This window comes from Balaenoptera acutorostrata, chromosome 2 (assembly GCF_949987535.1).
Source record: "Balaenoptera acutorostrata chromosome 2, mBalAcu1.1, whole genome shotgun sequence".
Lineage (NCBI taxonomy): Eukaryota > Metazoa > Chordata > Mammalia > Artiodactyla > Balaenopteridae > Balaenoptera > Balaenoptera acutorostrata.
The window spans coordinates 34799226-34822647 of NC_080065.1; the positions used below are offsets into that span (position 1 = coordinate 34799226).

A 23422-nucleotide genomic window follows, 5' to 3' on the forward strand; every position below is an offset into this window, starting at 1 on the left:
GGCTGAGATGCTTAGTGAGATATGCAGGGCTTACTTGAAAAGATACATTGGGCAGGTGCTTGGAGATACTGTAGGAATGGATGAGACCGCCTGGAAGAATGGGACTCACAGTAGGGCTCATCTGGGGCAGGTGTACATCAGGACCACCTGGGGAGCTTCTTCAGACTCTGTGCATCAGTGTCCTTGACCCAGACATTTAGAGATTTTGAAATACCCCATATGGGCATCCTCCCTATACTACCACCATTGAGTTGTCCTCTAAGGGGAATGTGATTACGTTGAAGCAACAAAAAGGGTTGAGAGTTACTGGTACAGCCTGAGAGGAGGCCAGCGTCCAACTGAAAGCCTCTACAGCTTCCTGAAATTTGGAGATACATGCCAGAAGCTCCAAAGCTGCTGGCTAGGGACTGAACAAATCAAGGCCTTAGTGTCAGTTTTTCACTAGCTGCTGAGATCTCACACGGCGCTTGGCTGCTCTGAGTTTTAATTTCCCCATCATTAAAATCAGAGGGTAGGCCAAACCAGTGGTTCTCACCCTGTGGTTTAGGAACTAGCAGCGTCAGCGTCCCCTGGGAGCATGTTAGAAATGCAGATTCTTGGGCCACATTCCTTACCTCCTTAATCAAAAATTCCAGGCGGGGCCAGCAATCTGTTACTCCAGCCTGTCAGGTGATTCGGATGCTCCCAAACGTCGGAGAACCGCTGGATTAGATGAATTTGGAACTCCCTTCTAGCTTAAAATCTTCTGCTCTATATTCTTGTCCAGATGCTTTTGTCAAGTTTCACAGTCTAAGTCTCTTTGTCCCTCTCCCATGTTAAATGATCTTAGCATTTAATCATTGTTAATAATGAATCATTATTATGTGCATGCGTGTGCACGTGTGTGTGGCAACAGGAGGCTGGCGAGTGGAGACTCAGCCTTCCTGCTTGCTTTTTCGGATGATGTGGTCAGAGTGAGCCTGCACCAGTGAAAGCAAAGAGTCACAAGGTGTGGTCACGCACAGTAGGCACTCAAAAGCTGGTTTTGGCCTTAACCCTCTCTAACACACCTGGAGTTAGGGGAGAGCGGGGCCTAGAAGTCCATCGTCTAATTGTTACTCCAGTAGGTTGCCAGCTCTCTGATCCTACCACTGTGTCCAGCATCCTTCTCCATTTCTGGCATGTGTGCTTTGTTTGGCTTGCTGACTGTTAACAGGAACTGCTGTTAGAGGCTCTCAGCTAGATTTCCCTTGGCTGGAAGTCCGCAGCTGGGCCGGAAGGACTCCTCTGCAAGATCCCCTCACAACCCAGCTGAGCCCAGTTTATGAAGCTGCGTGATGCTCGAGCTGGGCCTGCCCCTAATGCTAGTGCATCCAGAGCAAGAGTTCAAATGGACACCTATATACCACCTGTAAAAACTTACAACTCATTCGCAAAATAAACAGTTAGATGCAAGATTTTCTCTCCTTCTGCCTTGATAAATATACTTTCACAATGACCTGGAAGACCAGGTTCAAATTTAGATTTCTCAGACTCCCTGAATTTCCACTTTGAAAGAGGCAGTGTGGACAGGCCTGGTCCCTGAGGCCCGGTCTGCTGCCCCTCTTGCTCTGTCCCTCCCCGGAGGGTGCGCCCGTGCACACACGTGGACACCGCAACCAACAACCCAGCTCCGTCCACTGCCCGTGCTGGCAAACAGTGACCCATTGGCCACCCCGTCACTGAGGGTGCACACACCGGCAGCACTGGTCCCCCTCAGAAGGACAGACCCAGGGAAGAGGCCACTGAGGACCAGGAAGCAGGCTCGGGACTATCCGGGCAGGGAACCCAGGGTCTTGTGTGCTCAGGGAGTGGTCCACAAGTGGAGGGGGCCCAGGCTCTTCTGGGCATGTCCTCCTGGCCTGGGACACACACTCCAGCCAAGGGGCATGGTGTGGCCAAAGGAGGATCCAAACTGGGTCTTCTAAATCAGGGCCCACGTTTGTCTGGGTCTAATTGTGCCAGGAACCGCTCTGAGTGATTCTCTTCCCTGTCACCTTTAGTGTTCTGTGGATGCTTCCCCGTGTGCTATTCAGGGAAGTATGGATGTCAGAGTAGGAGGGACATTAGAAATCATAGAATCCAGCCCATTGGTTAGCAAACGAGTAAATGGAGGCACTGCGCAAGGGTGGGTTACATTCTGGAAAGATGCATTACTCCCTGGACTTGTCCTCTGGAGTGGTGGATTGTGGAATTACGTGCTGGAACGGTGGCTTTCAGAGGGAAGCATGATTGTGATGTGAACCATAAACCGCCCACTAAAAGAAGCCGAGAGGGCTCTGGAAGACACTTCATGCTGCTCCTTAGTGTCTGAGATTTCCTGAATCCCTAGGTAACTAGAACAAATGCTGTTCTGTGTCTTAAACCCACATTTTTACTACTGCCTTGAAGGCATCACCTTGAAAGTGGCTCTAGTGGCAGATTCTGGTTACATATTCATAGTGCTGCTTTAGTAATATTAGCTGGAGCAAGCTTCAAAAAGATGGAAATAAGGTTTTTTTCCTATTCAGAATTTCCTGATTATTTTTAGTTAGTCTGGGCATTTTCCATTGCATCAGTGAATATAACTCTGTTCATTCCATGAAAATCAAATAACTAAAAAGTGAGCAATGTATTTCTGTCATAGATGACATTTTTGTTTGCATTTTGGAGTGTTTTTATGAATTGGATTACAAAACTAATTGAATCGGAGATGAATTTTACACAGGAAGTTGAAGTATTTTATGAAATAAAATTACCATAAGAAATTGACTTAATCATTCAGAAGTTTCTAATGCAAAAACACGGTTTTGAAAGCCCTCCAAAGAAGAAAGCCCAAGAATACAGCTCCCTCATGGCAAAGAAACACACTTTTTTATTTATTTACCTCTTAAGAAGTATGGCTTTTAGCTTATAAGAACACGGCTTCAGGATAGATTGTATAAATGCATTATACTAGTTTTAAATGCTACAGTTCTTCAAAACTAGTTTTTTATTGCATAATATATAATCCAACATTCTAACCATAGTTGCTTAAATATGAGTTATTTTTGTATTTAACTGCTTAAATCTTGTTTGGTCCACATGTAAGTGGTCTACCGCTTTGATTTTTTTTTTAATATTGAGGAAGCACTAATACGTTTTTATATCATAATAGATAAAATTCCAGAAGACCTCAGTGTTATAACCATTATCAACATTTTTTTGCTTCCTTAGGAGTGTTTAGAGAGAGTAACTTGGGCTCGACTTGCCCTGTCAAATGACTGGACTTTCTCCTGATGACTCAGAGGTTGTAGAGATGTGAGGAAAGTCTCTTTAGTTTCACTCCTAATCTTTCATTCCCTAGCTGGAAGAGATTGAGAGAAATAGTTTGCTTGGTTCATTCTGGTTGGGACTACACTCCGATGTCTCTTTGTCTCCAAAGCTGATACCAGGCCAAGCCTCAAGACTTCCCAGCTGGTTTCTCTGGCCTTTCCAGGTCTGCCACCGCCTGTCTGGAATCTATCTCCAGCTCAGAGGGGCCCTACTGGGTGGTTTGCTCCTGCCTTCAGCTTGCCCGCTCTATGGATACTCCAATAATCATACAATGTCTGTATAAATATTGTGCTTGCCCTGCAAATACAGCTTCAGACGGCCCCCAGCTGGAGACCTGCCTTTCCTTCAAGGACACCCCAGACAAACACACAAAGAGAAAAATGCTGTGCTCGCGATGCAAATATGCCGTAAGACAAGGCCTCTGATGCCTCCTTCCAACCAGATGGCCCTTCACACGCCCCTCCTACTCATACGATTTAGAGTCACCAATCCTATGGCCTTCAACTGCTTTGCTGAAAACAGTTCCATTTAGTTTACTAACAATACACATTCTTCCGAGGAGGGCGCAGGCTGAGGGCACTGTAGGAGGGAAACTATATCCCTTAGAATCTGGAAAGGCCAGAGAAACCTTGGGGGAAGTCTTGACAGATGGCAAATGAGTTCCATTGCGAGCACAGCTCCGAACAGTTGGCGGCGCTGCCCCAGGCACTGGGTCGAGGAGGATTCTGAGGCCTCCATGAATAGGAGAGAGTGGACTCCATGTGATCAATTTGATGCCGAGGGTGACTTCCAGGTTTCTGGACGTCATGGTGGATGATGATACCATTTACCAGAACAGGGATTACTGGAGGGGCTCAGGTTAAAGAGAAAGATGATGAATTCACTTTTGGCCTGTTGAATTTGAGAGGCCCGTGTGACATCTGGGTCCACTTGGCAGTTGGGTACATAGACCTGCCCTCTGGAAGAGAGGGCTGGGCTGGGGAAATGGACGGGGCGGGGGCGGGGAGCCCACCAGCGTATATGTGGTAATGACTGGCAGGGATGAGAGCACCCAGGAAGATAGTGTAGTGGAGCTGAGAAGAGGACATTCGGCAGAATCACCAAGAACACAAACTTTAAGGGGTGGAGAGAAGAAGATCATCTCTTCTTTGTTACTACTCACTGTCTCTATCTCCTGCCCCGTTGATAAGATCTTACATCAGTAGACTCTAGACCTTAGTTTCTTCATCTGTAAAGTGGGAATAATGTCTCCTTCCTCTATCCCATACTTTTATGAGGATCAGTTGATTTCTGGTGACACGTGGTGGGTTGAACAAGCATATTTACTACTGGTCCCTAAAAAAACCCACTAAAATGCTTGTCAGCTGGGGCAAAGAGCATTAACCAGCAGGACAAAAGGACCAGCAGATGGCAGTGATGAAATTTTGGAAACTGAAATGCCCATGGGCAAGTGACAATGTATTTAGAAACCAAAGAATGATGGTTGCTAAGCCAGCAGTGAGGGGAAGATCAGAAGCTGGCTAATACTTGAATAGTGCTTTAAAATACACAAAAGTTTTCTTCTCTCTCTCTCTCTCTCATTCTCTCTCTCTTTTTTCTCAGATCTCTTTTTCTTTTTAAAGGAATAAATGTTCAAGTAGAAAAGATACTGATACATTGTATGAATAAACCAGTTTATCCCTTCCTTTACCAATGGACAATTAGGTTATTTCCAGTAAAAATATTAAATAAGAAATGTGCAGATAAAATCAGAGTACACAGACTCACATGGGGATAGGACATGTAACACCAAATGGTTGTTACCTCTGGAAGAGAGGAATGGAGAATGGCATTTCAGCTATATTTTATCCCGTCCCCTAAAATACATACATACATACATTTATTTATTTATTTCCAGCTTTATTGAGATATAATTGACATATAACATTGTGTAAGTTTAAGGTGTACAATGTGGTGATTTGATATATAGAGAGAAAGAAATGATTACCACAGTAAGGTTAGTTGACACATCCATCACTCACATAGTTAACATTTTTGTGTGTGTGTGGTGAGAACATTTAAAATTTACTGTCTTAGCAACTTTCAAGTACTATTAACTATAGTCATCTTGCTGTACCTTAGATCTCCAGAACTTACTTATTCAATTTATAACTGAAACTTTGTATGCTTTGACCACCTTCACCCACTCTCCCTGCCCACCCCCTACCTTTTTTTTCACCTTCTCCCACCCCTGGCAACCACCAATCTACTCTCTGTTTTTATTATGTTTCGCTTTTTTTGTATTTCACATATAAGTGATATAATATGGTATTTGCTTTTCTCTGTCTGACTTATTTCACTTAGTATTATGCCCTTAAGTTTCACCCATGTCATCACAAATGGCAGGATTTCCTTTTTTATGGTTGAATAATATTCCATTGTATGTATGTGTGTGTATATCTATATCTATATCTACCACATATTCTTTATTCATCCATCAATAGACACTTAGTTGTTTCCATGTCTTGGCTATTGTTAATAATGCTGCAATGAACATGGGAGTACAGATATCTCTTTGAGATCCTGTTTTCATTTCCTTCAGATAAAGATAACTGTCCAGAAGTGGGATAGCTGGATCACATAGTAGTTCTATTTTTAATTATTTGAGTAACCTCCAGACTGTTCTCCATAGTGGCTATACCAATTAACATTCCCACCAGCAGTGCACAAAGGTTCCCTTTTCTCCACATCCTTGCCAATCCTTGTTATTTCTTGTCTTTTTGATAATAGCCATTCTCGCAAGTGTGAGGTAATATTTCCTTGTGGTTTTGATTTGCATTCCCCTGATTTGTGATGTTGAGCACCTTTTCATGTATCTGTTGGCGATTTATTTGTACATCTTCTTTGGAAAGATGTCTATTCATGTTCTTTGTCCATTTTTTAATCATATTATTTGTTTGGTTTTTTTTTTATAAATCTGTTTTTTTTTTAAGTTATACAATTTTTATTTATTTATTTATTTATTTATTTATTTATTTATGGCTGTGTTGGGTCTTCGTTTCTGTGCGAGGGCTTTCTCTAGTTGCGGCAAGCGGGGTCCACTCTTCATCGCGGTGCGCGGGCCTCTCACTGTCGCGGCCTCTCTTGTTGCGGAGCACAGGCTCCAGACGCGCAGGCTCAGTAATTGTGGCTCATGGGCCTAGTTGCTCCGCGGCATATGGGATCTTCCCAGACCAGGGCTCGAACCCGTGTCCCCTGCATTGGCAGGCAGATTCTCAACCACTGTGCCACCAGGGAAGCCCAATATTATTTGTTTTTTTGCTATTGAGTTGCATGAGTTCCTTATATACTTTGGATATTAACCTCTTATCAAATATATGGTTTGCAAAAGTTTTGTCCTATTTTATTTCTTTTTAAAAAAGATTTGAAAATTCAAATAATAATAATAATTATAGCATTATATGTTAGTTATTTTGAGAAAGGGAAAAGAAAATCTTCCAATCAGTATTCAAGGACACCGGAATGAGTATACTATAAAGGCAGCATGCTCAGAGCACTGACTTCCTCACCAGCTCTAGTTTAGAATCTTCATGAAGATGTGAGGCCAGGGCCATGGTCATGACCCCATCTCTCCTCCCCTACACATCATGAGATCTGGCTGGGCCATCCTCTAGGCCTTCATGACCTGTGAGGCCCCATGTTGATGCCCCCTTGGACACAGTTACATCCAAAGGGACATAATTGTGAGATGTAATTTAGAATCAGAACTGTCCAAGAATTGAGGGCATAGGGAGCCAAAAATTGGGGGAAATACTGTTCTAGATTATGGCCAGCCACCAAAGTAGGGCGGAGCAAGAGAGTGCCTGTTCTGTGTCCTTTATAATATCAGGTCCCCCCATTAGTGCTTCAGTCACTGTTGATTGACAAATCTGTGTGGCATTGTTTTCGGCAGCAATAGCCTCTTTCCTGGACACCTTCATTTTACTGTGATAGTTGACTTGTGATATGGGCATATTATTTTATGCAGGTACATTACCTTTGGTTAAGAGCTAGTAAATCTGCTTCATTAATTACAAACTATTTTTAACCTTACTGTTAAATTGAGAGACAGACAACAAACATGAGACAACGCAGCCTCCCCTAAACTGACTGGTACAAACTAGTACAAATGCTTCATGAAGCGTTATTTTGTAGATTTCCTTTAGTTCTGAATGAGCCTGGTCATACTGGCGCCCATGCAACATTTGGTCTTTGAATATAAAAATACTTTTCCAGGTAATTTTTTCAAATTATGAAAAACAATATAATAACATCCTGTAAAGCTTACTAAATAGAAGAAAACAGGAAAAAAAATCATCCTTAATCTCAACTACCTTAATGTAACAATTAGTCTTTTACTCTTGCCTTCCAGTTATTTTACAAATGAGTATTTTGTATGACTCTAATAACAGTATTGATGGCAATTGGGTATACCCTTTATTTAACACTACATCCTAATTGTTGCTACAGAGTGATACAAGCCTCATTCTTAAAATAAACTTTTAATTTTGAAATTAATTTAGATTTATAGAGAGTTGCAATAATAGAATTCCTGTCTATCTTTTACCCAGTTTCTCCACATGTTAACATATTATATAACCGTGGTACATTTGTCGAATCTAAAAAATTAACTAGTGCTAGTACTAACTAGTAATAGTACAATATTATCAAATAAACTACTGACTATTTGGATTTCACTCATTTTCCCACTATGTCCTTTCCCTGTTCCAGATCCTAAGAAACCGTAACGTGTTTAGTCAAATCTCGTTTTTGATGTTTGTATAACAGTCCACCTTGGTAATGTACTATTATTGACTTGACTTTTGCCCTGTTTCTAAATATTTAGATTGTTTATGGTCTTTCCGTATCACAAGTGATCCTCTGAAGAACATCTTCATGCGAGCAGCCTTCTCTTCTTTTAAGATTCTTTCCTCACGACAGACTGTAATCCCACCTCTGAGAGTCCAAGGGAAGGAACATACTTGTGGCTCTGGATATTACTGTATTTTGCCAAATTGTCTTCCAAAATGCCTGCGCTCATTTACTCTGCCATAAGTAATTTTTTGAGACTAGCACATTTATGTACTCTTGTCAGCATTAGTTACTATCACTTAAACATTTTTGGCTAATTTAATAGGTGAAAATGACATCTCAATTTTAAGAAGTCGTATTTATTTGATAACTAGCAAATTTGAATATTTTGCCATGTGTATTTATCAGCTATATTTTCTCTTATGGGAGTTGTCTCTTCATGTTTTATTTATTAGGGCCTGAATATGTTTCTTCTCAGTATGTATGAGTTTTATAATAAAGGTATCCCTTGGCCTGCATTTTGCTGCAATTATTTACCTTTTGATCTGTTGCCTTTAGTTTTTCTTTTGTAATCTTTGAAGAGCATAGTCAAGTTTTATGACGTGGATCCATCACTTTTGATTTATTTTCTTTAGCACTTTTAAGCTTAGAAAGGTTTATCTTCAAAAAAAAAGTATCTGATTTTAAAATTCAATTCTTTTCCATCTTTAACCATTTGATTTCCCATCTTTAACCATTCGATTCATCTGAGATAGTTTTGGTGTTTGGCCCAAATGTCTGACCTGGCCACCTCTCACTCACCAGCTGTCGATGACCACACCTCCTACATCAGCAGCAGTCAAAGCTGCCTTTGTGATCCTAGATGAGTGGATGACACACACCCCTCCCCTGCGCTGCCCAAGGCAGAATCCTTGTAGCTTTCAGGACTCTCACTCACCACCCCACCCACATCTACTCAACCATGGCGTTCTGTTACGTGGTGCTTCCCCCGACTCTTTGAGGAAGAGTGTATACTGCTTCCTCTGCTTGGGACACTTCTCCATTCCCACTTTGTCGCATTCTTATTAATCTGCCAGGTGGAGTCAGGTGTGTCCTTGCTATGTGCCACCAAAGTGCTCCATCCTTCCCTCTGTGTTCCTCACACCCAATTGTAATGTCCTGCTAACTTGTTGGTGGTCCCCTGTGTCTCTTCATTGTTAAGGTAGCCTCACCGACTAAGCCAGTGCCTGATACATGTAGGAGCTTGATAAATATATGTTAGGTGTGTGAAAGATTGAATAAATGAAAGAATATGCCAATAAAATAGAAGTCATACCTAGCTGTGTTCCAGCAGGGCTTGATTTGAATACTTTCTTAGAGAATATGAACATAAAGGGGATAGTATATTAGAATTCAGGCTTTTCACGGTACCAGCATGTCATGGATACTGTGGATTGGCTTGTTCAACAACATCCATTTTACCCTCCTTCTAGGTGCCATTACTGTAATGCAAAGGCTGGAGAAATAAAAACATTTCCCAGACTGCCTTGCAGTCAGTATTCTGGATGTAAATTAGGTCCCACCAATTAGATGCACTCTTAGGACTTACAGAGGCAGGAATGGGAGGGAGGCCACTTTCCGGCTGCTGTTTCTCCTGCCAAGCAAGGCCATCAAAACATGGCAACTCATCATTCCAAGGTGCACCACCACTTTCGTGTGTGTCTGGAGGCAATTGTAATGGTAGGAATGGCAGGATTGAGTGTGAAGGCTGGGGTTTCTTGGTTTTGAATCACTGCAATAGTGAATTAGCTAGTTATCCTCTATCTACCTATTATCTCTCTCTTTCTCACCTATTTATTTACATATTTATAAAATAGAGCTAATGGAGACTCCTGAATTCCAGTCCCCTAGTCTTTCCACCAATTTTGTAACCACCTTTCTGCTTAAAATACCTAGAGAGTTTTCTGTTTTCTGAACTGAACAGATCCACAGGGGATACAAGGACTGGTTTCCCACTCACTGACCCAAGTAGCCCAACTTGATAAGTTGTAATTTTTCCCAAAATGAAGAGAGTAGTGCTATTCCTAGGACCTAGGATGAGATTGTGCTTACTGGTTATTCTGTGGTCTGTGAGTGTTCTGTAAATCATTTCCACTATCTTTTCCCCCATTCCCAGCTTCCTTTGAGATTTTGATAGCATAGACCTCAACTCAGCAATAAAACTGCCCAGTAATAAATAATTATACAGCTGGACCCAAATGTAAAACTACACAGGAAAAAGTATAGGTAAATGACTCAGATCTTTTAACATATTAAGAGCTCTTTTAAATCAGTGGGGAAAAAAAAAATAACCCAATTGAAAAATGTACAAAACACATGAAGGGAGGAAGAAAAATAGCCAAAGAAGATATTAAAATATTCCTCTTTCTTTCTTATCAAAGTAGCAACGATTTTAAAGTAATACTCAGATCTGGTGAAGCTGTGTTCCTTATACTGGGCATTCTCATACACCTCCATAAGCTTCTAAATTGGTTAATTTTCTAGATGTAAGTTTGGTTACATTTATAAAAATCTTTAAAACATTCATTCTCTGGATCAACAGTTTTCAGCCGGAATCAGTTTTGCCTGCCATGGGGCATTTGGCAATGTCTGGAGATGTTTTTGGTTTCCACAACTACAGTTGGTGGGTGCTACTAGCATCTAGTGGGCAGAGACCAGGGATGCGTCTCAACATCATCCTTCAACGCACAGGACAGCCCACTTGAAAAAATATACAGCCCGAAATGTCAGTAGACTGGAGGTTGAGAAATTCTGTCTTAGATACAAAAATTCTGCTTTAAGAATTTACCCAAATGAAAAAATTGAATGTACTTCAAGATTCATTTATTAAATCCTTTTTGGAGAACAAGTCAGTAGCTATTAAAAATTAAGATGCATATACTCATAATTTTTAATAGATATCCATCCTAGAAATGCTTGGACTTTTGTGCATGAAAAGGCACACACACAGATGTTCTTCTCAGCCTTATTTTTAACAGTGAAATTTTGGAAACAACCTAAATGTCAATTACTGGAGTAACAGTTAATGTACGTGCATGCTCTGCATAGCAGAGTATTTGGCCATCCCACCGCCCACTACTCTTTTCCTATGATCCTGTCCTCCTTTGGGAAACTCCTGTACAGTGGATAGGCTTGGTGGAAGAACTATTTCCAAGACTCCATTCATCCTGTCCGTTTCCAGTTTGGAAACCAGAAAAAACTGATCTTTCCTCTCTGATCGCTTGGTCACATGACATTTTTGTCACATGACATAAGTTTGGCCAATCAGATGGGACTTTAAATCTTGAACCAAGGCAGAGCCAGAGAATAGTTGAAGATCAAATCCCTGAGTGGCAGCACTGGTGGCAGTGGTAGGTGTCTATGGCAGTTATTGCCAATTGATGACACTGAAACTCTGTCACTTGGTCCACCAGAAAGGCCTTCGATTTTGTTATTGAAAATATTGGTGGTGGAAGGCCCCAGCAGTAGCCCAGTAAACAGACACATTAGATCTCTGTGAATTGCAAACAAAGTATCCCAACTGATATGCTGGAGAATTATACACAGTCACTAAAAAGAAAGATCATCAGGACATATTAGTAAGTGGAAAATCAAACTGAAGAACACTTGTTCACTAAAGGAACATTTATTGAGCTCTTCCATTTATTAGTCTCTGTGCTCTGAACAGGACATACCTAGTTGCTGCCCTCATGGAGCATTATTTAAAATAGCAAAATATCAGAAATAAGTTGTGTCTAACAATAGTGGAATGAAATACACTATAAATTATGGCACTTGTATTATATGGAAGAGTTAACAGCCACTAAAAATAAAAATAATTATTTTGATTAGTAAATACATACTATCAGTTTATATATATATTAATATTTATATATATACACTATATATACTAAGTCAAATAAGAATATATATAAATATATATTGAATATATATAATATGAATATATATTGAATATATATAATATGAATATATATGAATATTATATATAATGAACACAAACAATTAAAATTATATATACATTATATAAATAAAAATATACATATGTGTGTATGTGTGTGTGTGTGTGTGTGTGTGTGTGTGTGTGTGTGTGTGTATATATATATATATATTTCAAAAAATTCCATGTAACCAAAAGGAGGTATACTATATAAAAATGTTGGCAGGACTCATTTCTGAATGATGGAATTTTTTGTTTTTGTTTTCTAAATTTTGAAATCTGCATATGTTGTTTTTATACACATAACATTTATTGTTTATAACCATAAAATTATTTAAGGTAAGAATACAGTAAAACATTTGAAATTTCCTAACCCTATTTTATACTAAACCACATTTTTGAAATATTCAGCAATAAGGATATACGAGCTATATAAACAGAATCTATATAACATATCTATAAAACATATATGTTACTGAGTAAACCAAAAAAAATTCACTATCTTGCTTTAATACATTCCAAGCGCCTTGGTCTATGCTGCCCTGAATCTCCCTTTGCTGGTCCTTGAGGTATTAGGAGTTACAGAAGGGACTGTGGGCGATAGCTGGGCTGATTTCCCCCCCATTGCCGGTTTGGGAGGGGTCAGTAGAGGTCTGGTGAAGTCAGCTGGCACAGGTGTGGCCTCCTGGAGAGATGTCTGCATTTCTGGCCTGTGAAATCATCTTTAAGTATGCTCTCCATCTGTAAGCACACACTCTTGTATCTCGTGTTAAGTGTACTCAAGGTGGGATGCGTGGAGCTTTAACACCATCTCTTTTGTTTTGGGGCAGGCAAGGTGGGGCCGCCTCTTGATATCATGCTGGAGGCACTGAACTGTACAGCTTTCAGCATCCAGTGGAAGATGCCAAGGCATCCTGGGGGCCCCATCACGGGGTATACTGTGAGTACCTGGGCACGGGAATCTCTGTAGTGGGTGTGTTGGGGTAACTCTTCCTCCTTCCCATCTTTGCTCCTCCTGTATACGGCCTCCTGATACCAGCCTTCCCGTGTGGGGCTTCATTCTCCCTCCGTGAAACCAGAGGAGATGTTTCCCTATAAGGTCATTTGTAAGTGCCCTGAAAGTCAGTTGGCTCTACTGAGTCCTTGCCCTGTTCAGGGATGGGAAAATATAAACTCAGTAGAAGACATGCTTCCGGATCTCCAATTGCCCACAGTTAAATTTGGAGAGTAAAGCAGAAACATGGGAAATAATAGGGAGTCACTGTCCTATTTTGTCAATAGGACAAAATAATGTAAAATCTGAATGAAAGTGACGGGGTGGACAGGCAAAGTGGAGAAGGGAACAGAGAATGCATTCCTACCTCCGAGAGTTTACAAACTGACCCTTTTTCAGTTTACCAAAATGTTTTCTTTGAACAGTGTTTTTAAAAATGAGTCAGCTTTTAGAAGTTAGGATTGGGATTGACATGTATACACTAATATGTATAAGATGGATAACTAATAAGAACCTGCTGTATACAAAAATAAATAAAATAAAATTCAAAAATTCCAAAAAAAAAAAAAAAGAAGTTAGGAGATTACAGATAAATACTTGAAAGGCTGAAATCTCTGTGACTATCCAGAGAGCTGGCTACCCCAGGCTCACCTTCCTATGGGGTGCCAAGCCCGCTGGAGCTGAGCTGCCCACCGGGATGTAAACCCCCCATAAGACCCCAGACCCACCATTCCCTCCTGTCTCCCCTTCACTAAGGGAGAGAAGCCATGTATCATGACCCTCGTCCTGTTGTCATCTTAAAGTAGAGAAATGGATTTCTAGACTCAGGTAGAATCACAAGTGGGAAAATGAAAGATTACCTGAGAGAATCATGGTTTTGGGGAAAATACTAGGAGCCGGGTCCAGCCCTCTCCATTCCACTTTACTCCGTGTCTTCCTCTGGGTCTCTGCAGGCTTAGGACTTTGCAACCCTGGCCAGGTATGTCTGATGTTTGCTGACAAGGAACTAGTGTGAGAGAGGTGAGGCAGGGCGCCTCAGGACCGGCTGTGGTTGCGAGTACAGTTTGAACCACAGGCCCTTGGTCTGGTGGAGAAGTGCTGGCCCCGCTCTCACCCGGATGTCTGCATCTTTTCCAGGTCTTTTACTCTGAGGTCGGCGTAGATAAATCCCTGCAGGAGCGGTCCCACAGTGTGCCACTCGGCCTGGATACCCTGACCACGGTGAGTAACTCCACCCTGGAAGCCTCCTAAAGACACATCCCTGGTTGGCATTTCATTGACATTCGGAAGGATTTCTAATTTGGTGTGTGTATGTGCTGCTGAATGTATAATAATAATAATAATAGCAACAACAATGAAAACTAATGTTTGTATAGTCCTTTGGAACTTAGAACGTCTTTCGTGTCCATAAACCCATCACGTGCATGTGTTATCTCCAGAAAGGCAGCCGTAGGAGGAAAGCTTCCAGAAAGGCAGCTTCCATGCTGGACTCAGCCCACCCCATTTATCCTGCGAGAAAACAGCTCTCTTACAGCTGTTTTTTTTTCCCCTTCTTTTCTCCATAAAATTCAATTCTGATTTTTTTTGAAATCCCAATAAAGCTTTATAAATAAATATGACACATTTGTTTCTTCTCAACTCCCCGGAGACACAATGCAGAAGAAAACGATGTCATTGGAAATGTATATTCAAACGGTGCAAGTTGTTTATTTTTCTTCCCCAGCCGGCGGCATCCTGTCCTTCCACTAACCAGTTGCTGGCTCTCCATCTATTTCTTTTCTGTTTCCTGTCAAGGTCTCTTGGGGTGAATTTCTCTGCCTTAGGCATGTTCTGTTTCCTTTTCTTTCACTCGCGCCTCCTTCCCCATTCTACTAAATTATTCTACAGGCTAGAGCCTTGCTAATTGCTCTACAAGGAGTTAACATCAGTGCCCAGAATACCGTAGCTATAATGGTGGTGGAGGCCGAGGTGGTGATTGTAACTCCTATTCAGTAAATGCCTGCTGGGCGCAGCACTTAGAAACTTATTTGTCATCCGTGATGAGTAGCTGTCACTTACTGAGAGTCTGTTACCTGCCAGGCACTCTCCCTCATGCTTTACATTTGTTCTTCCATTTCATCTTTACAACTATACTGTGACCTCATTTTCCTGACAAGGATGCTGAGACTCAGAGAGGTGAAGTAACGTTCTTCAAACCATACGTTAGCAAGTAACAGTCGACTGTAAACCTAGGGCAGACTGAATTCTGGGTCCTGCTCTGGCTATTTTTACCAAAGCTCTCATGACTCAAAAAAGAAGAGATGCACGTGTTCGGCTTGTTTGTATTTTGCATGCTGCTTTTATTCTCAGACTTTTGCTTAAGTACCCCTCATTTGCCTCAGGAGCCCTCAGCCCCAGCCTCTGTGGTTTAGTCTATCCTGAGGGGGGGAGATCGGGTTGGCCGCACCTAGGCCACCGCCGGTTGAGCTGCCATCTCCCCTTGACAGCACTGGAACTTTCAACGAGCCCCTGGACCCCACCGTGGGACTGACATCATCCCTAGCGGTGTTCCCAGCTGCCCAGCCTCCTGTCCTGTAGTGAATGTGGCTCACGGCTCAGACTGGAGCACAGCCTGTGCAGAGAGGGCACGGTGCTGGTGACAGGGGTCCTGGAGTCCACACGGTGCCTCTGAAATCAAGATCCTGCCCCGTTACATGAACCTGGGCCCGACACTCTGGCATTTCTGGGAAGGCCGCTGCAGTGCAAACAGAAAGCAGAGGCCAGGAAGGGAGACAGGCGCCCTGGGCTTCCAGACCTCCTTCCTCCACTTACAGGTTGGGTAACTTTGGCCAAAGCTACTTAAACTGTCTAAACCTCAACTTTCTCCCATGAAAGGGGTGTAATAATTATACCGTTGTGAGTGGCAGATAAAATTGTGCATGTAAAAGCCTTTAGTAAAAAGTAAGAAGCCATATAGATGTTAGTTGCTATTCCTGATGATCATTGCCTTTATGTTAAATATATTCTCTCCATTCACTACACCGAGGTGTTAGAATATGCTACCAAATTACAGCATTTGATTACCTTGCCGATTTCAGCAAACTTGCACAGTTGCTACTCTCCACCCAGCACGAGGTAACACACAGTCGCTGTTCTTGGGCAGCTTTTGGTCTCATTGAGAAAACCACGTTTACATTGATAAAACAATTGGAGAGCAACATGAGACCAGATGTCGTTTACATGCCACTTACTAGACAGACTGAGGTTTTGAAGACGGAGAGGTTAGTGTAGGAACAAGTGGTCACGAGGTAAAACTGGGGGCTGAGAATTGAAGCAGGGGCAGTTTCTGGAAAGGCAGAGGAGAGAGAGGGGCATTCAAGTTGAAAGGAATGGTTTGAACCGAGGGAATGAACACACATGTGTGTGTACATGCTCGTGGGCTTGTGTGTTCGGGCAGAGGGGCAGGGGAGGTGCAGAATACAGAGAATGGAGAGAGGAAAAGATGACTAGACATAAAGACAGCAAGTCAGGAAGGGGGAGGGGAGCGGTCTGGTACGGCAGAGGGGGCTCTGGATTTAGATGACTCGCATTCAGATTCCTGTATGACAACAAACCAGCTGGGTAACCTTACTGGGTCTCAGTTTCCTCATCGACAAAACAAGAACCGGAATAGGAGCTATATCATGGGTAGCGTTATCTGTGGTTCCCAGCCTGTGTGCTTCAGGGCTCTGCAGCAAACTCACAGGGGCCTTGTGGAATATTTGAACTTTGCACGGGAAACAGCAACATCTGTGTAAACTACTACTACCAAATCTTTTGCGTATAACTATTGAATAAATGGAACCGTTAGGGATTTTGTCTGGATTAGAGGTGCTGTAAAAATAATACTGCGATACTAATGGTGCCATGAACAGAGAAAGTCTGGGAACCTCTGTACTCCATCACATCATCCTGTAGCATCCTACAGACCTCAATCTGTCTAGTAAGTTGCATGTAAATGACATCTGGTCTCATGTTGCTCTCTAATGGTTTTATCAGTGTAAATGTGGTTTTCCCAATAAGACCAAAAGCTGCCCAAGCACAGCAGCTTTTAACGTTGTGGGCATTAAACAAGGTCATGGTCATAGAACCCTCAGCACCACATGCGGCACAGAATAAGAACTGAGTGAGTGTTCAAGAGAAATCACATTGCCAAGGTGTGTGTTTGCTGCCCTTGGCTGTATGTGGTGGAAGGGCAGCTACTCTAGGAGTTCATTTTAGTTCCTGCTAGCTTTCCTTTCCTTTTCATATTGTTTTGTTTTTTCTCCTCTCCAGGGACGATTGGATCATCAGATGATTTTTGTAAGTATGCTTTCGAAAAGTTAAACCCTTGCCCCAGCCCTGGATTCAGGGGGTCTCTTTTCATCAACATGTTGATTTTCCTGCATCTCCCTCGCTGATTAAGGCCCACGGAGACTGCTTGGTTCTAGTGGAAGCAGCAGTCGTGGAGCATACTGGGTGAATTTTTAATCATTTAGAAAGAAACTGTTTTATCTCACATGGTAGAGTAAGGTTAAGAGCAACGTTTTTAAAGGTTGAAGTAATTTAAGTTCTGTTCCAAGACAAGGTGAAAAAGATTGAAAAGGTGAGAAAATATTTCAAGTAGCAAGCCCCACTGTGAGGGGAGCTCCTCCACCCCCTTTTCCTTCTTCTTTCCTCACTGCCTCCAACAATCCTAGACCTTCTCAATGAGACAAAACCGGGTCACCTAAACCTGGTTGATTGACTTTCTGGAAGAATGCTGAACAGAGGATTGGGCTGACAAATGGTTAGTTCGATTCAACTGAAGAAATGACCAAAATAACCTGGTGGATTACGTGGAATTCTGATGCACTCTTTGATAGTCTGCCTATATAAAGGCTTCTGATTTGATTAGCATTTGACACTTAACCTTTTCTTAGAAGAACAACCAGCAGGTTTCATCCCGGAAAAATAAATAGTAAAACAAATCAGGACAATTTGGTGATGTTTTTAGAGTTAGAAATAGAAATGCTGCTTAAACTGGTGGTCTTTAACACTCTTTGATCATGCATACCATCAGTTAAAAAATATTTGAACATATACCAATATATGTATATGTATGTATTTGTAAATTATACATCTGCTACTCTACATATATATTGTGTACATTATAAAATCCCACAGCATTTTAAAGGAGGAGATAAAATAGAAGTAGAAAGTCCTTATGTTTTCTTCCAACATCTCAGTAGATTGTCTTGCTCTCTCAGGGGGATGCACCACCGCCCTGCTTTGGAGTCCACTGGTCTGGCTGACCCAGAATAGTGATTCTATTTGGGTCTTATCCAGGGTTAAGGGATAAAGCAGACAGGAATCATGAGACTTGCATCTAGTCCCAGCTCCGTCACTAGAGCAAGGGTAACTGTGGGCAAGGTCACTGAACCCCCTTGAACCTCTCTTTGACTATAAAATGAAGAGGCCAATTAGTAATGGTTGCCAACTGGGGGCTTCTTTGTTCCCTGTGGGCATATGGAAATAGGTGTGGGCGTTCTAGTGAACAAGCTTCAGGGATACTGACTCTCCTGCAATATTCAGGGTAGATCCATACGAGGAAGATTTGTCCAGCCCCAATGCTGCCCCTCTTGCAAAACCCTGGAAAATACTCCATCTTTCTGTGACCACTCAGGGAATGGAAATCCCTCCACTCTGGCCTGCACAGCCTTCCTCTGGACCTTTGGAAGAAGGCTGTTTGGAAGATAATCCTTTTCTATTTCCCTGTGCCTTCCATCTAATGATGCTAAATATTCCCAACTTCTACTAAGGCAGCCGAGGCACAGACTTAACTTATAGAGTCAACTGTGAAGTTGAACCCAAGGTTGCTAGCTACCAGTGAAGGTTATTTTAGAAGAATTATAGAATTTCCATGTTGAAACTTTGGCCCAGAGAAGTTAAGTGGCATCCTCAAAACCACACAGCTCTTTGGCTCTAGAGTCTGGGTCTCCTGGCTCCTAGTCCAGTGCTGTCCCACTTCATGCCTCCTCTTAGCTATGCTCACTGGATGTCCTCCCGGTGTAGGGGCTACTTGTCCAGACTAGTGAACAAGACAACATACAGCTTCATTTCTGGAAACAAACCACCTGGGTTTCCAGCAGTAGGAGAAAAGTGCAGCATGGAAGCAGGTAAAGGTGAGGTTTGATTCAAGGTCAGAGATTTAAGTTCAGAGCCATTCAACACGGTTTCATCATTGCAAAGCGAACAGGGATTCAGTTAAGAATAGTCCCATCTTTTCAGGGGCTCCTCTTACATAGCTATCCAGGTTGTTTTTGAACATTGGGTCTAGCATGAATTAGAATGAAAGTTTAGCAGTCCCCAAACCCCAAATAACAGTGATCCTAACAAGATGTGCATTCTTGTTCCGTCATGTAATGGTCTGGATATAACCAGTTTAGGGCTCTTCTGGTGGCTTCCTTGTGCCAGGATTCTTCCATCTCATTGCTTTGGCAACCCCTCTGGCCTGCCTCCTCATCATCCAAAATAGCTTACTGCCTCATCCACATTCTAGCCAAAAGATGAGGAAAAGGGGAAAGGGAACATATCACTAACTATTGAAGGGATAATTCAGAAATTGCCCTCAGTGTTTTTGCTCACATCCTATTGGACAGAATTTAGTCACATGGTCACATCTAGATGCAAGGGAGGCTGGGAAATGTAGTCTTTGAGTGGCCATGGTCCAACTGAAATGTACAGGGGTTCTATTACAAGAAAGGAGAGAATGGATACTAGGGGCAGAGAGTCATTCCTATCACAGACTGTGAATGGAGGGAATAGATCTGGTGCAGTAGACATGGAAAAGGCAGTTGGACACCTGAAAAACAAGGTGCTAGCCTGAGGATTAGATGTACTCCGTCTTGAGTCAGGCAATCGGAGGCATATTAAGTCCTGCATTTTATCAGTGAAACCAGACCCATTCTTGCCCTGCCCAGAGTATAGTTATATAAACTTTCTGAGTCCAGTTTCATCATCTATAAAATGAGGAGGATAAGACTGACATCTCAGAGCTGTTGTGAGAATTAAATGTGGCACTGGTACGCAAGGATTTTATAAATTCCAAAATGGAGTATAAGTTATGATTATATTATGATTATACAATCATAAGATAAAAGGTTGTTGTTTCTGGTAGTCTGTGAGGGAGGCAAGTGTCCTGGGGAATAGCTCACTTGGTTGTAAAGTTGTTGGAGCTTTCTTCCTGGGCTCAGTGAACTAACTAACTAGACTTGCTTTTATCTTCTACAAATATAAATTTTCTGATCACATGACAGCCACTGGTGGTGTTAAAAGACAAAGGAGGCAACCTTTGGAAGGGGTTCTGTATTTCAGAAAGGGACACAAAGTAGGGTTATTTTGCAGCAATTCACCCAACTTTGCTCCCCGCCCCCCCAAAAAAGTATGGAAGGGACCAGAGGAGACTGTGGAATTCACTCTGGCTTCTACCCCAAGAAAGCAATTTCTCTGTCTTTGTTTCTCACCATCTTGTGCAGAAATAGGTCCAAGGGAGATAAATATTTTGACTAATTTTCAAACTTCCACAAGGTAAAAGAAAACAGTTTCTTTTTCTACTTTGAAAAGGGTATATTTAGCATCTTATCTAGTTTGATGAAGGCTGAAGTAGTGGCCATAAGACATTTAAGGACAGAAATAGAAAGACTTGTGTAATTGTGCAGCATTTTACTAAAAAATTCAAGGGTTATCACAAGTCACATTATTCTGAGGGATTCCATTTGGAAGGAGAGATATTGGAGGAAGAAGTGACAGTTAAATCATTGAATCCAACCCCTGTTTTTATGACCCCAACTACTCAGTCCCCTTGACCCTTCCTCTCTTATGCTAATCTACTAGCCTGTCAGCTCAGGAAAAGACACCAGAAAAGACTGGAAATAGTTAGCTTCTGGGAGGGTGACCCTCCACCTCTCAGAATATACCTGGGCTAAAGGTAGCACTGATCTTCAAACAAAAAGATTAGTTGTTTTTTAATCCACATTAAGAACTTCTACAAGTGTAGTTTCCCTTGGTTTTCAGTGATCACTTTTAAATTGCGGATACATAAATTGCCATGTTTATAGATAAAATAATTATCTGGTCTTCAGTGTTTATGATAAGAATTTTTGATTTAAATATTATTTAATATTTTTCATTCATGTATTATCCAATTAGAACTTGGTCCCTGGAGTCAAACAAAGCAGGATTCAAATCCCCACTTTGCCGCTTAATAAATATACAGCCTTGAGCAAATCATTCACTTTTCGGAGATTCAGTTTTCTCCTCTGGAAGTGAAAATAAGAGTGATACCTACCTCATAGGCCTGATGGAAGACTCAGGCTATATATGTTCCTGGAACAGAGAAAACACTCAATAAATGGTAACTAATGGTAGCTGTATTTGGTATTGGCGCATAGCTGATATCTACAATAATCTATGAAACCACGTCACCACCCCTGTACTTCATACAGTGTAATGACTTCACAGGAGGAAGGGATTCTACAGCAAAGGCTGTGAGAGCATTGGATTGGTTTGAAAGTGTGATTCCGCTTCCCTGGGAAAAGCCTGGGAGTGGCAGTTGGGAGAGGAGGGAGACAGGAGTCTTGTATACACCTGGGGCCCCCAGCCTCCTAACCACCCAACTTGAAATGAAACCAGGGGACAGATGGTGGAACTAGGGTGCACAGATGCAGAGAATTAGAGCAGGGGTGAGGATGGGGGACAGGGAGCTGTGGAAGCAGGACCGTATGTTCAGCAAGGACCCCTTGTGCAGTTATATGTAGGATGCAGTCAGGGGGAGAGAGAAGGAAGGGAAGATTGGAGACAGACACTCTCTTGGAGGCTGTAGAAATGGCCCAAGTAAGGATTCAAGGGAAGCGGAAGAAGGGAACAGGTCTGAAAGGCATGTGGAGGTGGCTGAGGGGAGGTGGGTAAGAGGCAATCAGCCTTGTCTCCGGGGTTACTACCCCGGGGTCTGGGGCAGAGTTACAGATGCTGTTAATCAAGTTGGAGCGGTCAGTAGGAGAAGTTGGTTCTTGATGAGGTAATCTGTTTATATCCTACATCTTGGTTTGATTTTTTTCATTCACTCAGTAGTTCATTTATTCATTCATCAAAAAGCACTGTTTGAGCATTTGCTACATGTCGGATAATGCTAAGCTTTGGGATGCCAGAGGAGTAAGAACTTGCTTCCTGCCCTCAAGCGGGTGGGGAGAAGGTGACCGGTAAACAGACAATTACAGTATAAGGCGAGTGTTGCTACGATTGAGGTACACCAAGGACACCAGGGAAGCATAGAGGAGGGACGCCTAACCAGACTGGGGGCTGGGGGTCAGAGAAATGAGGTCATGTCTTAGCTGAACTGAGTCATGAAGGATGAGCAGGGGTGAGCCAGGCAGGAGCAGGGAGAAGGACATTTCATGCAGAGGGAACAGCCCGTTCAAAGGCCCAGAGGCAAGGAATTGAATGGCATAAATTTGAGCCCTGCCAAGTTCTTAAGTATGACTGGAATGTAGAATGTAAGGAAGGGAGGTGGCATGAGATGATGCTGGAAGGATAAACAGGGGGACGCAAAGATGCTATTGTAAGTGGAAGTGACATGATCAGATTTGGGTTTAGGAAAATAACTTAGCAGTGTGGAGTACAGATTGGATGTGCAGGAAGTATTGGTGGCCGGGAGAGTCAGAGCCATTGTCATCATTATGAGGACTTGGACTTAAATGGGTGTGAGGATAAAATGACATAAACAGATTCAAGTGATATGAAAGAGTATTGGTAACTGATTGAATGGTGGTTAGGGAGGAGGGGTGGTGAACATAGAGAGGAAAGTGCTGAGAATTTCTGGTTTAGGTAATGAGAGAGAGAACACAAAGGGTGAAGCAATTTTTTGTTTTGTTTTTGGTAGTCAGAGGAGGGATGGTTAGTTGAGCTTTGGTTATGTTGAACTTGAGTTGCATGGTAGTTGCTGGGTAGAGAAGTTCAAGAGGCAGTCACAAACCCATGTCTGGAGATCTAGAGGCAGGTTAGAGCTGGAGATGGTGGGAGATGTCATTCAAATGTGCTAGAAGCTAAGGGAGTGGTAGATGAGCTCACCTAAGCAAGGCTACAGAGTGAGAGGAGATGGTGAGGGGTGAACTTCTGGGAAAGACCAACACCTAAGGGGCCAGCAGAGAATGGGGAGTGGGTGGAGGATTCTTGGAAGGAGCAACAAGAGAAGTAGAAGGAGACATGGAGGAGCAGTCACAGTTTCCAAGGAAACCAAGAGATTTCAGAAGCAAGGGTGGGCAACAGTATTGAAA

General features: G+C 42.3%; 1 protein-coding gene across 1 annotated transcript in view; it reads left to right on the forward strand.

Moving 5' to 3' along the window:
• Positions 1-23422, forward strand: part of EGFLAM (EGF like, fibronectin type III and laminin G domains) — a 169227-nt gene that overhangs the window by 36459 nt on the left and 109346 nt on the right. Inside the window, exons 2-4 of the mRNA XM_007192187.3 lie at positions 12949-13058; positions 14250-14333; positions 17406-17432. Of these exons, the coding sequence (XP_007192249.2) occupies positions 12949-13058; positions 14250-14333; positions 17406-17432 (221 nt within the window). The remainder of the gene's footprint in view (positions 1-12948; positions 13059-14249; positions 14334-17405; positions 17433-23422) is intronic.